A 13,719-nucleotide genomic window follows, 5' to 3' on the forward strand; every position below is an offset into this window, starting at 1 on the left:
TCGAGAAGACAATAAGCCGTTGGAATATAAGCGACAAAATTTTTTTTTACCCAGGTGTTGTCCTGTCCCCTTACACTCCTGCAGGTACAGATGGTGCCCCCTGCAGTAGGCCGGCGGAACACTCCTGCAGGTACAGAGGGTGCCCCCTGCAGTAGGCCGGCGGAACACTCCTGCAGGTACAGATGTTGCCCCTTGCAGTAGGCCGGTGGTGTACCACTACATTGTGCATCTGTACACTGTACAATAACCCCTCCTCTCTCTCTTTTGAGTAATGTGTGTGACTATTTATTGGACCTTCTTGGCCTGTTCTACCAATATGAAAATTTGTTGATAAATACCTGGAATATTCTTTTTAATGCTGGAGCAGCAGATCTTGGTCAGTGTGACCAACAAAGAGAAAGATTTACATTTTTTAACATACCTGCGGCAATGCCACAAAACACTTTATCCCCAGTCACTGTTGCACTGCAAGAAACACAGCAGTTAGTTCTCACACAGCAGACTTCCCTATCCAGCTGGGCAATAATGGCCAAGTCGTCCGCTGTGGTGATGTTGACACAATTGTTTCCCAAGGAACTGGAGAGAATTACACTGCTGTTTTCCATATTATGCTGCAAATCATCTGTTTTAAGAAAAAGGGGACAGTCATGGTAAAAGTGTTGCAGCCGCATGGTTACACAGGTTTCTGTGACGCATCAGTGGCAATGCTCGGGAAATGTTAACGCTTATGCGTGGGGCTGGAATGAGGAACAGAACAAGTGTCGTGGTCACCTGTGGGGCAGGAGCGAATTGGGAAGCAAGGACGTGGTCAAGTGAGGCTTTGCTGGGAAGAAGAAATAAAATGAGGACAAAAATTCTTTGTGAAAAACCATTGCATGTGTCCTCTTTATTGTTTATGCGGTGTGTATTTAGCCCCAATGTGATCTGAACACGCCGGCTTCAGATCAGGAGTCATGTATTACCATTGTGCCAAAGGCATCTCAGTGGGTCAGTTGGTAAAGCTACAAGCAATAGAGTCAGAGATGGCAGAAATAGGCCCTTTGGCCCAATAAGTCCACACTGACATTACTGATGCCACATGATAATAATGATTATGTTTATTGTCATACTCCTAAGTTCAATATAAAGTAAAGATAATGTATATATAAAGATTTAAAGATGGATAAGAAAAGGGAAAGAAGGGGAAAAAAAGAGAGCTTTGTTATATGTATAGGAAAATAGTGTTCTCTGGGGGGGCTGGGGTTGGGAGAATAATGGTCACTGAAATCGGTTGAAGCAAGTAAGTTCACAAACTGAATGGAAAGGGGAGTTGTGGTTGCCGTCGAGGGATAGGAGGCAATACAAGGAGGGGAGGTTCATTTGGGGTAAAGGGTTATTGCTTGTTGGGATTGTTGGGGTATTTCATGTCTTAAGTGCGTTGTCATATATTGAGATTAAAAAGGAAAACTTAAAAAACAGTAATGGAAAAAAAGGGGGTGGAGTTGGTGAAGAGGCGGAAAAGAAGTGAAAATAAAGATATAAGGTGGCCACGTTGGACTACATGACTATAAACATTAATGGAATATATAACCAAGTTTAAGTGTATCCCTTTGGAAAAAAAACTCACATATAATTTAAAAGACAAAGTTACAATGTTTGAAAAAACCTGGGAACCATATATGGAACATAACAGAAAGAGCAGGCCTCGGACCACCACCACCACCTAAAATGATAAGAAGATAAACACGAGCAGATTTAATGTGAATAAGTAGATGATACGTCTTTTTTGTTTGTTTTCCTTTTGTAATAAAGATATTGTTTTATTGTATTTTATATGTTCAATATTTCCTGTTTTTGGAGGGGGGTGGGAAAGGGAAGGGAGGGAGGGGGGAAAAAAAGAGAAAATGTCACTGTGAATATTTAAAGAGATGCATTTGTGAATATATTGGTTAATATGGTTCATAGTGCGATAAATAAAGAATTACAAAAAAAAAAGGAAGACCAGTATTTCAGATGCAGTCTCACCAATACCCTGTACAGTTGCAGTATAACCTCCCTGCTCTTAAATTCCATCCCTTTAGCAAAGAAGGCCAACACCTGAGATTTCAAGACCTGGGACTCAACACCCCACTATGTAATTAGATCTTGGATTTCCTCACGTGCAGACCACAATCTATGAGGACTAGTAAGAACATCTCCTCCACAATCTCCATCAGCACCGGAGCACCACAGGGCTGCTCTACTCACTTTGCACCTACGACTCTGTGGCTCAACACCATCTACAAATTTGGCGACGATACCATGGTAGCAGGTTGTATAAAAAAAAAGATGATGAATCATCAGCGTACAGGAGGGAGAATGAAAACTCAGCTGAATGGTGCACCAACAACAACCTTGCGCTCAAGGTCACCAAAACCAAGGAGTTGATTGTTGACTTCAGGAAGGGAAATCAGAGGGAAATGGTTCAGTAATCATTAGGCGATCAGAGGTGGAGAGGATGAACAAATTTAAGTTCTTGGAAGTCACTGACTTGGAGGATCTTTCCTGGATCCAACACACTAATGGCATTGTGAAGAAAGCACGCTAACACCTCTACTTCCTCAGAAGTTTGTGGAGATTTGGTATGACGTTGGAAAGTCTGGCAAATTTCTACTGTTGTGTAGTACAGTGTGCTGACTGGCTGCATCATGGTCTGGTATGGGAACATGAATACCCCTGAGTGTAATCGACATCACACCAAAACCCTCCCCATCAAGAACATCTACAGGGAACACTGCTGTTGGAGAACAGCGGCAATTATCAAGAATCCACACCACCCAGCGCACACACTCTCGCTGCTGCCATCAGAAGAGGTATAGGGGCCACAAGACTTGTACCACCAGGTTCAGGAACAACTGCTAACCCTCCACCATCAGACTCCTCAACAGCAAACTCAAACAGGGAATCAGTGAAGGACTCTTAATCATGCACTTTATTGATTTTTGAAATTCTCTTTGTATTGCAGTTTGTTTACATTCCTTTATTGGTTTACATGTGTATGACGATTGCAATTTCTTTTGCCTACCAGTCGTGGTAATTCTGCCTCACCCTCAAGAAAAAGAATCTCAGGATTGTATGTGATGTCATGTATGTATTCGGACAATAAATCTGAAACGTGCCATTTGTTTTCTTGATAGCTTGTTCCACCTGCAAACCAACTTTTGGAATTAATGCACAAGGATTCAAAAGTCCTTCTGCATAGCATCATGCTTGCCATTTAAATAATATTCTGATCTTCCACTTTTTCATCCATCAATCAGCTGGGCTTGATTTCCTTGGAGCAAAGGCAACTGACGGACATCATAGTGGGGACATACAAAGTTTTGGGGGGCATAGATAGGATAGTGGGAAATCTTTCCTCGCCGAGGTATCCAATGCTGAAAAGCACAGATATAGGGTAAGGGATAAGAGATTTAGAGAATCTTTTCACCCATGGGTAGGTGGAATGTGGAATGCAGAACCTGGAGCAATGATGGAGGTAGGTCCTCTTACAGTGTTCAAGGAGACGGTCTGAATCTTTCTTCTTGGATGAAAATAACAAATACTCATGGTCACGCAATTGAGGTGTGAGGGTGAAAGTTTAAAGGAGAAGTCCGGGGGCAGAGTGGTGGGTGCCTGGAATGGGCTGTCAAGGGTAGTGGTGGACACCACCCAGGATATGAGTAAAATGTGAAAGTCTGCAGACGCTGTGATTGAAGTGAAAACATAATGGTGGAGAAACGCAGCAGGTCAAACAGTGTACTTTATATACCAAGATAAAGAGGGGAGTTCTTCCTCTCTCTTCTCCATCTTTCAGACTTACCTCCAGCTCTTCACCCACTTCCTTCTCCATTTACAGAGCCACCCCCTCCCCTTACCATGCCAGCCCTTAGACACGTTTTACTTCCTGGCTGTGGGACTGTGCTCCTCCCCCCAACATTTTGTTCAGGCACTTGCCTACATTATTCCCAAACCTTGAAGGGCTCACGCCCAAAATGCTGGTTTATCTTTGCAAAAAAAAAAGGCACTGTTTGACCTGTGGAGTTTCTCTGCCATTGTGTTTTTACCACTCAGCATCCACTCTTCTCACTGCTGCCATCAGGAAAGAGGTACAATTGCCACCAGGTTCAGCAACAGTTGATATCCCTCCACCATCAGATTCCTAAACAACAACATGTGAAGACTATTACTTTACATATTTATTGTTAAATATTTATTTTCTGTATTGCAGTTTCTTTACATTTATTTCTTTACGTATACATTTCCCTTTATTGAAAGTTCTGTTAACCAAAATGATCCAATAACCAAACTTTTTTGTGGAGCCGACATGACGTCACAAGTTGAAAAAATTTTCACCCGACTTGCCCACGTGGAGCTCTGACGCTCTGTTGGCGCCATTTTGGTAACAATGGAGCTCTCGTGGTTTGTGGAAAGCAGAGATCAAGTAGTTTTATGGTACTTATTAAACATTATTTCATGCGTGAAAAGCCTGCTGTTGTTCGTTGTTGTTTAACCGCTGATATAAGTATTCTGAGCTGCTTCAAGCCATTGTTGTGTTAACCAAAAAAAAAACCCATAGCCAAAACCATCCAGTCTCAAGCTTTTCAGATAAGGGGATATGTACTGTACAGATCTTTTTTGAGTGCCTATACATTGAAATTCTGCCTTGCCCACAGGAAAAAAAGATTCTCAAGAATGTATATGATGTGGAGACTCTCCAAGAGGTGGCAACATCTCTCAGCAAGAAGAACTTCAAGATTCCAAACCAACGTCCCAGTCCGGGGAGGTGGAGAAGCTGCTACCGGCGCCCAGACAACCTACTACAAGTGTGCAGTCATCACCTCGCTTTGGCAGTTGGGACCAGTCCAGGCATTGATAAGTATAATTGGGAAGGGCTTGCATGTTGTAGTGTGAATTCAGCTTTAGATTTAGTAATAAAGACTTGTATAAACTGAAAAAAAAAGAATGTTTATGATGTCATGAATGTACTCTGAAAATAAATCTGAACTTTGATACCTCTTTTGAAGCGTGCAAGAGGCTTTTAGATACACACATGAATATTCAGGGATAAAGGATCACGTGGAGGCAGAAAATATGGGTAATTTGGCATTGTGTTAAGCACAGAACTTTTATTGTGTTGCACTGTTTGGTTTTAAAATTTTTGAGAAAGCACTGGAAGCCTCAAACCATGCAAGGCTAAGGGCTGAATGGGGTTTGTAGACTGGAGTACATATTGGTAGCATGGACACGATGATTCAAAGGGTTGCAAGACATTAGGCTGATTCCGCATGGACTGTCAAACATCAATCCACACTAACCCTGCTTTATTCTGTACCTTCCTCTCTTACCCTGCCAGAATTTACCACTCGCCCTCACAATCAGGGCAACCTAAAGGTTAATTAACATGCCAACCTTCTGGTTTTTTGGGGGGATGTGGGAGGGAGTAAGCTCCACACAGAGGGCAGTGCCTCTACCAGTGGCACCACCTTTATTTCAGTAAGTAGGGTGGCGACCCAGCTGCTCTCCTCCTGGTCTCGCAGATGCTAGCTCGAGCCTGTGCGCATTACAGCCAGATCAATGGTATTTCTGACTCACCAAGGGCAGAAGCAGGCCATTCAGCCCAACCTGACTAAAATACTTCATCCACACTTATCCCACCTGCCTTACCCACTCCCCTCTAAACCTACCCTATCCATGCATCTTTCTAGATGTTTCTTCAACATAGCAATAGCGCCAGCCTTGTGGCGCCACTGTGCGCCTTTACGAGAAAAAAGTGAACAAGGGTATTTACGTGCATGACAATAAAGGGACACCAACATTGGTTTCTCTCAATGCAGAATAACACTGCCATCTATAGTTCAAAACACTTTTATCTATGCCAAGGGTGGGTGAACTTGCTTAGCATAAGAACCACAGATGTTTGAGAGCCGCAAGATTTTACTTTTACACGCATATTTTGCAACAAAAAATATAAACATTAAGAAATACATGTGTGTAAGATTATTTATTAATGTATGGAGTTTTACACTGTTAATTTGTATTAGTTTAAATAATCAAAAATTACACATCCTGATTTTTTGTGCAAATCACTGCCCGTGGAAGCAGTGGAGGCTGCCTCATTAAATATATTTAAGATACAGAAAGGCCGATTTTTGCATCGTTGGGGAGCTGGGTCCACCGCCAGATCAGCTGGGATCCCACTCAATGTGGGAACAGGCCGGATGGACAACTCCTGCTTGTTTCTCATGAGTTCTCTTTGGGAACACTCCTGCCGCTGGCCTCTGCACAAGCCAGGGCCCTCGCAGCGCCTACTTCCCCAGCGTATAATGCGGTAGGGCGAGGCCAGGGGGCCCACAGCTCACCTCCCCCCCTCTTCCCATCCCCAGTGGGATTGGGGGCAGCTGCTGGGAGTGGAGGCTGGGATCTGGAGCAGTGTGCTCTCACCTCTGCGCTGGGGGATTGGCCGCAACCACTTACAGGACCTTCACTGCTGCTGTCAGCTCCATCTGGGAACCCCTCTAGCTTCTATACTCTCCCCCCACCCCCCACTTACCAGAGTGCCTGCCTTGGGCAGATCACCTACGGACAGGCTATGCCTCATTGGAGCTCTCCTGGCCCAGCCCCTGCAGAAGACCCTTAGCTTTGCCCGAGCCTCCCACCCGATGTTGGCAGCGATCTGCTGTGGTGTTTCTCGACTCGAGGGAGGAGAACCCGACTTGGGCAAGCGCTGCTTGCTCTGCTCTTCTGCGGGGTCCATTCCTCCAGTGCCCACTCCTTCTCCTCCCGGGACCCCCTGGTCTGGCTGCAGGAACTCTGAATGTCCTAGAGTACTTTAGGAGCACTGGCATCTCCTCCACCCCTGGCCTATGCAATAGTTTTTTTTTCTTATCATGTCTTGGTGACACAGGAATACTCAACCAATATGGTGGGGGTGGGGGGGTCCTAACATTTAAAATGCACGTCCTCATCTTTGAAACACACTGCTATGCCATGGGCATCTTTCTACAAGAAACTTCATCCTCAAAGGTAGCAAGGAGTTCAACAATGAGGAAGGAAATTCTAAAACCTCAGTCTTGATTGCAGGAAGAAAGGTGCAAAGAGTTTGATGATGCCATGCTTACACCAAAAACTCCTGTTTGTTTAAGGTAACACATACTTGCTTCAGAGGCAAGACATTGGGAGGGGAGACCAGAAATCAAGGATATAACCTCAGATTCAGGGTTAAGACAGAGATGAGGAGGAACTGCTTTTCCCAGAGGGTGGTGACTCTGTGAAATTTACTGCCCATTTGAAGCAGTGGAGGCAATCTCAGTAAATATATTTAAGCCAAGGTTGGGAATGATTTCTACAGGGTAAAGGAATTATGGGATTTGGGGAAAAGGCAGGTGGGTGGAGACAAGCCTATCATCACATCAGCCACGATCACATTTAATGGAGCAGTAGGCTCGAGGGGCCGGATGGACAACTCCTCCCATTTTCTACATTCTTAGAAAGGGTCAACCAGGGGTGAAAGCGTGATCTTATGAGGAAAGGAGGAATAGAGAGGGCCAGTATTCTCTGGAGGTTAGAAAACATTCTGATTGGAACTGGATGAGGTCAGAATGGAGAAGCAACTCCCCTGGAGGAGACGTAGGACTGGAGGGGAGACACAGGATAATGAAGAAACAAAAATTTTAGAAGTGAGAAGGCAGTATGCTTGGGAGAAAAAGAATGATCAATATGGAGCCCAAACTTTTCATCAGGACCCTCCTATTTGTCGACTTTAGAAAGGGGAGGCTGAGTAACCATGTATCTGCCTGCTTTGATGGGGCAGAAGTGGAGAAGGTTAGAATCTTCAAGATCCTGGGAGTCCATATACCAGGATATCAAGGCAACTGTGAAAACACACAAACACCTCCACTTTCTAAGATTATGGCATGTCATCAAATACTCCAAACTTCTACAGGTGCACTGTGGAAAGTATACTGACTGGTTGCATCAGTGCCTAGTTTGGTAGTTCATATGCCCAGGAATACAGAAGGTTCCAGAAGATAGCAAACATTGCCAGATCCATCACAGGGCTCTTACCTGAAGGCATCTACGTGAGGTGGTCTGAAGAAGGTAACGAACATGATAAAATATCATACCCTCTCAAAACCTCTTCTTAGTGTTAACTTTGGGAAGAAGGTTCAAGAACAGTATTATCGAACAGCTGTCAAGCACTTGAACCTCTCCTTGTTACACAAATCATGGATTGCTCCATCAGTACAAAAGCACTGTCTGCTTTATTGTAATATGACGTTTTTAAAAAAAACCTCTTGCACTAGGGTAAGATTTAAGATCTATCTTTTGCATTTATCTTTTTCAATTTAATCTAGATCATTGTAGTTTTTTTTTAAAAAATGTACCTGTTCAGCAAGCAAGAATTTTGGTGCATATGTAAACGTGCCTGCCTGTCCCGCATCGGACTTGTCAGCCACAAACGAGCCTGCAGCTGATGTGGACATTACCCCTCCATAAATCTTCGTCCGCGAAGCCAAGCCAAAGAAAGACATTGAATATACTAAACTCATCATCTATCTCCAGCTATTCTCCACAGCTACTTAGACTGAAAGAAATGTCTTTTTCTTTCCACAGAACAGGATCTCATACTTTTATTTTCACATTCATTGATCTAGATCTGCCTCAGTCAATTTGACTACACATATTAAGAATGGCGACCAAGGAACTACCAGATTGGTGTAAAACCCATTTGAGTTCAGGGTCAGCAAAGAGCTCACTTTACAAGAGCAGCCCAATATGCAAATCCAGACACATGAAAATGCAGCCTGATTCTCAACTGCCCAAATTATTCAATTTAAGAGTAGTTTGTGTCAGGCCATGAGATAATTTTTAACAAAGGCAGCATTGTGGAAATTGGTGGAGCATGCATCCTTTTTAAATTATTCCATTACCATGATGTGAAGTTTGCCCCCAAGCTTGTGACATATACACAAATTACATATTAGCTGTACCTCCTCTGTACAAATAATGAAATTGTCACATTTTCTTGTAACTCGAGTATATTTTTAATATTCATTTGAACAGAAAGTAAATTCCCTACAAAAATACTATTTTATTAAATCAGGAAGTTTTCAAGAGGCAAGACGAATTTGGTGTTTATATAAGTATTTAATTTTTTTTATAGAGCAAGCTGCTATACAGAGTGCCATTTCTTTACATCCTTCCATAAGCAGATTTCAGGTTTTAAAATGCTCCAATAGTTTTGACGTGTTACAGAATTTCAAAAAAATAAGAACGCTATTGAATTTTATCAGAATATAATTTAATAAGCACATGATATCAAATAATTAGGATTTCAATCAAAGAGCAAGATTATTAGAAAATAACAGTCTAGCACAAGGTACAAATGGTAGATTACTAAAATGAGATGTCTCCACATTGTAAAATACTGCTTGTTAGTGGACTTTACATGGATTAGCAACACATCTAAAAAGCAATTTTGTTAAAGCTTTATATATTCCACGGGGCTGCTGCACGTATATATAGTGCCATTAAACAAGGTGCAACAAGGTCAGTGAACTCTATTTAAAGCAACGCACAAAATTAATTATGCAGTTTTCCGCTCCGAGAAACCCCACCTACCTTCTCCTTCCCTTTCCCTTCCAAAAGAGTATACCAGTAGCACGAGGCTTAGATAACTATCTGAAAGGGTTAACTAAAAAAAGGTTGTATTAAAATAGTTAAATTTTAGTTTTCTTTCCAGTACTTTGTGTTGACGCGGTGTGTTTCCTTTCAGAGATGCATACCTATGGCCCAATCCTATGGCCGCAAAACATCAACAACTCCGAATCCATTCATCAACGTACGATATTCAGAATCAAACTCTTATTCACATTGCTAATTGGGATTCAAATCATAGACCCCAATGTTAGTGGTTTTCTTTATTTTCTCTCAAATGCATTTAGTGGCTTTCTCTCTAGTTTCTAAACTTGGCTCACAAATGTATTAGGTCCTTTTCTGGCAGAGTTACTATGAAAAGATTTAGTTGTTATAAAACAGAAGTCTATTCATCTGGTAAACCCCTATTTGTCAGAGAACGGATAAGATTGCATACATGGAGAAACAATATGAAGATTAATGTTTACATTTTATATCTTTTACAATTATAAAAATACCATAATTGTTATTCTGAAACAAAAATTCAAATGAAAACTACAAGAATTTCTCCCAGTGTTACCAGAGTTTTGTTCAGAAAGACATGGGGTCCAGCAAAGTAATTAACATAATAGCAAGTTTAATAGTGGTCACAAATTAGGTCACTTCTTAAATGCACGCATCATTGATCATTTTTGTCGTCTTCAAACATGATCATCTTTTCGTTTCCCATAGCATTTTTCAAACACTTCGTAACAAGGGAACACGTGAAAGGTAACTGTTACAGACAAACATTGAATAAAAAGTTAAGAGGATGTTTCTCTAGATAATAGCATACTATTCCAGTAAAATTCATTGTTGTAAAATATAAAATTTGGTTTCTTGGCAAAATACTGTTCATAAACATCAGTCTGGCCATTAACATTCCAGAATAAATTCACAATAAAAATGAACCTAAAAGTTGTCATTCGTCTTACACTGAAGAAACTAATCATCTTCCAGGAGAGGCAAAAATGTCAACGAACAAAGGCCATGATGCTAAACCTTAAAATATCAATGGACAAGCCAGATCAGCTGCCTCAACTCGGAGGCCAATAATTGTGGCTTGCAACTGGCAACCAAGGATGCTGGAAAAGATATGGACCCTGAGCAAATAATGCTTACAATAGCAAGCAAACAATGAGAAGCTGGAAGGACTCAGTGGGCCAGGCAGCATCCATTGAGAGAAATGGTCCGAGAACATTTTGGGTCAGGACCTTTGTTGTTGGCAATATTACTTGGCATCTTGAGAGTAAAAGGTCGAAGTGGAAAATGGAAACAACCAAGATGGGATAATTAAGATGAACAGCATGCTTGCACTTGGTCGTTGTCAAGTTCTAGTGTCATTTTTATAGATCATGCATTTAAAATGTTATTTTCATGCCTTGCTTTCCATTTTATTCTACAAGTTGAAACACAGTTTCAGAAAAAGCAATTGCTTCAATACCACTTGCAGTTATTACAATTCATTCTTTTCTTCATTCATTTTTCCCACTGCATACCCTGCCTTTCCCTTTTTGGTAGCATTATTTCTCCCTCATTTGGTTACCTCATGAATCACTCATGTTTTAGTTACAAGTAAATTAAGTATTACCTAAAAGTGCAGCATAGTTTTTTATTATATAAAAGAACAAAAAAAATTGACACGAGTCCAGTTTTGTATAATCTAGTCCATTAATATCAGAACCACAACATGCCTAGACTTTCCCCAGATATACTTGAGCCAAGTCATTTATTTATTTCAATAAACCCTTATATAGCATGCTCACAACATTTCACTGTATTAAAAAAATTAGAATTTTTTTCGTCATGGATTAAATCCTGTTTATATGTATAAAATTTCCACACTGGTGGATTTACTGAGATGAGTTTTGTTTAAAGGTTAAAAGTAATTCCACAGCATATTTGTTGAGTCTAGAATTAACTAGAATGTGATTTTATTTTGGCAAAAGATTAATTACTAAAGAATTTTGCAATGACTTTTCAATGCCAGATTTAAACCCCAGTAGAGATGTGCCTTTTTCATCGATTCTTGGTCAGCACAGTCAAAAAATGTTTAGCTCATTTAGCTGAACCTGTCAACATTATATATTCAAGATGGACATTGATCTGACCATTTTACTTGCAAGACATCCCTGCACACCCATCATGCTTCCACCTTCTCTTTCTTCTTGTTCTTTTTCAGGAATGATGGTGTGCGAAATTTCTTTTTCTTTTTTGAAGGAGATTTGGAAGGAGATCCCTCAGGTGAAAGGGTGTCACTGGCATTCAAGTCCACCTTTTCTGCCGACTTGATGGTAATCTCCACGCTGTCCACAGTGCTGGTTGTTAATTGGCTGATGCGCTGTGTCACATCTTCTGCAAAAGCTTGTCCGTCTTCCTTTCCTCCGTTCACCACCACAGCTGGCGTAGTGTTTTCTGAGGCAGGATTGTTATTAATACAAAAATAGTTAAATTTACTTCCAAAAATTCAACTAGTTTATCGTTACATGCTCTGAGATAACAGCGGAAAAACTTGCATCTTTGTGCGATACCGACATCTTGAAAAGTCAGCTCTGGGACCATTTTGGACTTTAAAATATCACAGCAAACCACATGGTAAAAGCTAAGGGACGAGATTAATCAGGACTGTGGCCAAAAAAGGATTTTCAGCAATTTAACATGACATGAAAATTAAAGTTGTTCTCAGTGGCTTTTCCTGGCACTCCAAGAGCTGCTCAGCTATTAGCTGGTGATAAGGTTGTATTGAAAGATAGCCAGTCTCACAAACAACACGAGCTCGGAGAAGACGAGCAGTGAGAGAATTAGGCTATTTGTTTGGCTGTTGGGACTAAGATTGTATTAGAATGCTGTACACCAATCAAATTTCTGTGATCAAACAGATCATTTTGATGTGGTTATCATCTAAGGGGTACCAAGGGAAGCAAGCAGAAAATCTTAGTCCCACAGCCAAACAAATGGCTGATTTCTCTCATTGCACACCTTCCAAGAGTTCATGTTGTTTGAGACTCACCATCTACTCTCAACCCTCTTGCCACTAAACTCTGATCATTCAATTCATTTTCTGGAAATGAATAGTAGAGTAATTGCATTTATAAACACAGGTTCAGAATTTACAATATTTGAGTTGTGTAGCACAGGAATAGACCATATGGCCAACTCATCTATGTCACCCATGGTGTCTTCCTGAGCTTATCTCATTTGCCCTCTGTCCCTCTCAACCTTTCTCATCCACGTCCTTTCCAAATGTCTTTTAAACACCAATTTTACCCATGTCTACTTCTTCCCCTGGGAACTTGTTTCACATACTCACCACCCTCTATGTGATGTTGCACCTCAGGCCCCCTTTAAATCTTTCCCCAATCTTTCAACCTCTGCCCTTTAGTTTTTGGCTCCTCATGATTATATTTAATGCCCCTCATGATTTTATAGCCTCCCTTCATTCCAGGGAAAACAGTCCCAGACTGTTCAGCTCAAGTCCTTCATTCTTGTGAATCATTCCTGTACTCTCTCTAGGTTGATCGAATCCTGACTATTGGATGGCAACTTGAACAACACAATATTCTAGAATGTGGTCTCATTAACATCCTACAAACCTGTAACATGATGTCCCTACTTTTGGACTCAGTGCCCCATCTGATCAAGGCAAATATGCCATACCCCATCTTCACTGCCTGTATCAGGGCACCGTGTACTAGTATCGCTCTGTTTCTCTGTTCCATAACTCCTCCTAGGGTCATTATTCAATGTGCACATTCTGTTCTGCTTTCATTTCCCAAGAGACATCACTTTGCAATTGCCATTTATTTTCATCTACTACCCCCTTGCCCAATTGATCTACATCCTACTGTATCCTTAAAGAGCATAATGTGGCAAAATGTGAGGTTATCCATTTTGGTAGGACAAAGTAAACTGGAAAATTGTCTAAATAAGTTGCTGCTGCAAGAGGGACCTGGATTCCCTTGCAAATGATACACAAAGGTTGTGTCCAGGTAATGAGGGAAGCAAAGGAAATGCTTTTTTTTTAATTAAAAAAAAAGTTATTTT

At 41.2% G+C, this 13,719-nt stretch overlaps 1 protein-coding gene across 2 annotated transcripts in view; it reads right to left on the reverse strand.

Annotated features, from left to right (window-relative positions):
- Positions 1-9,127: 9,127 nt before the first annotated feature.
- The window catches only part of add3a (adducin 3 (gamma) a), a 118,338-nt gene continuing 113,746 nt past the window's right edge, over positions 9,128-13,719 (reverse strand). For both annotated transcript variants that reach the window (XM_069900089.1, XM_069900088.1), the window contains one exon: positions 9,128-12,090. In XM_069900089.1, coding sequence (XP_069756190.1) covers positions 11,819-12,090 — 272 coding nt within the window. In that variant the 3' untranslated portion in view covers positions 9,128-11,818. The remainder of the gene's footprint in view (positions 12,091-13,719) is intronic.

The sequence above is a fragment of the Narcine bancroftii genome, chromosome 10, assembly GCF_036971445.1.
Source record: "Narcine bancroftii isolate sNarBan1 chromosome 10, sNarBan1.hap1, whole genome shotgun sequence".
In the NCBI taxonomy this organism is placed as follows: Eukaryota; Metazoa; Chordata; class Chondrichthyes; order Torpediniformes; family Narcinidae; genus Narcine; species Narcine bancroftii.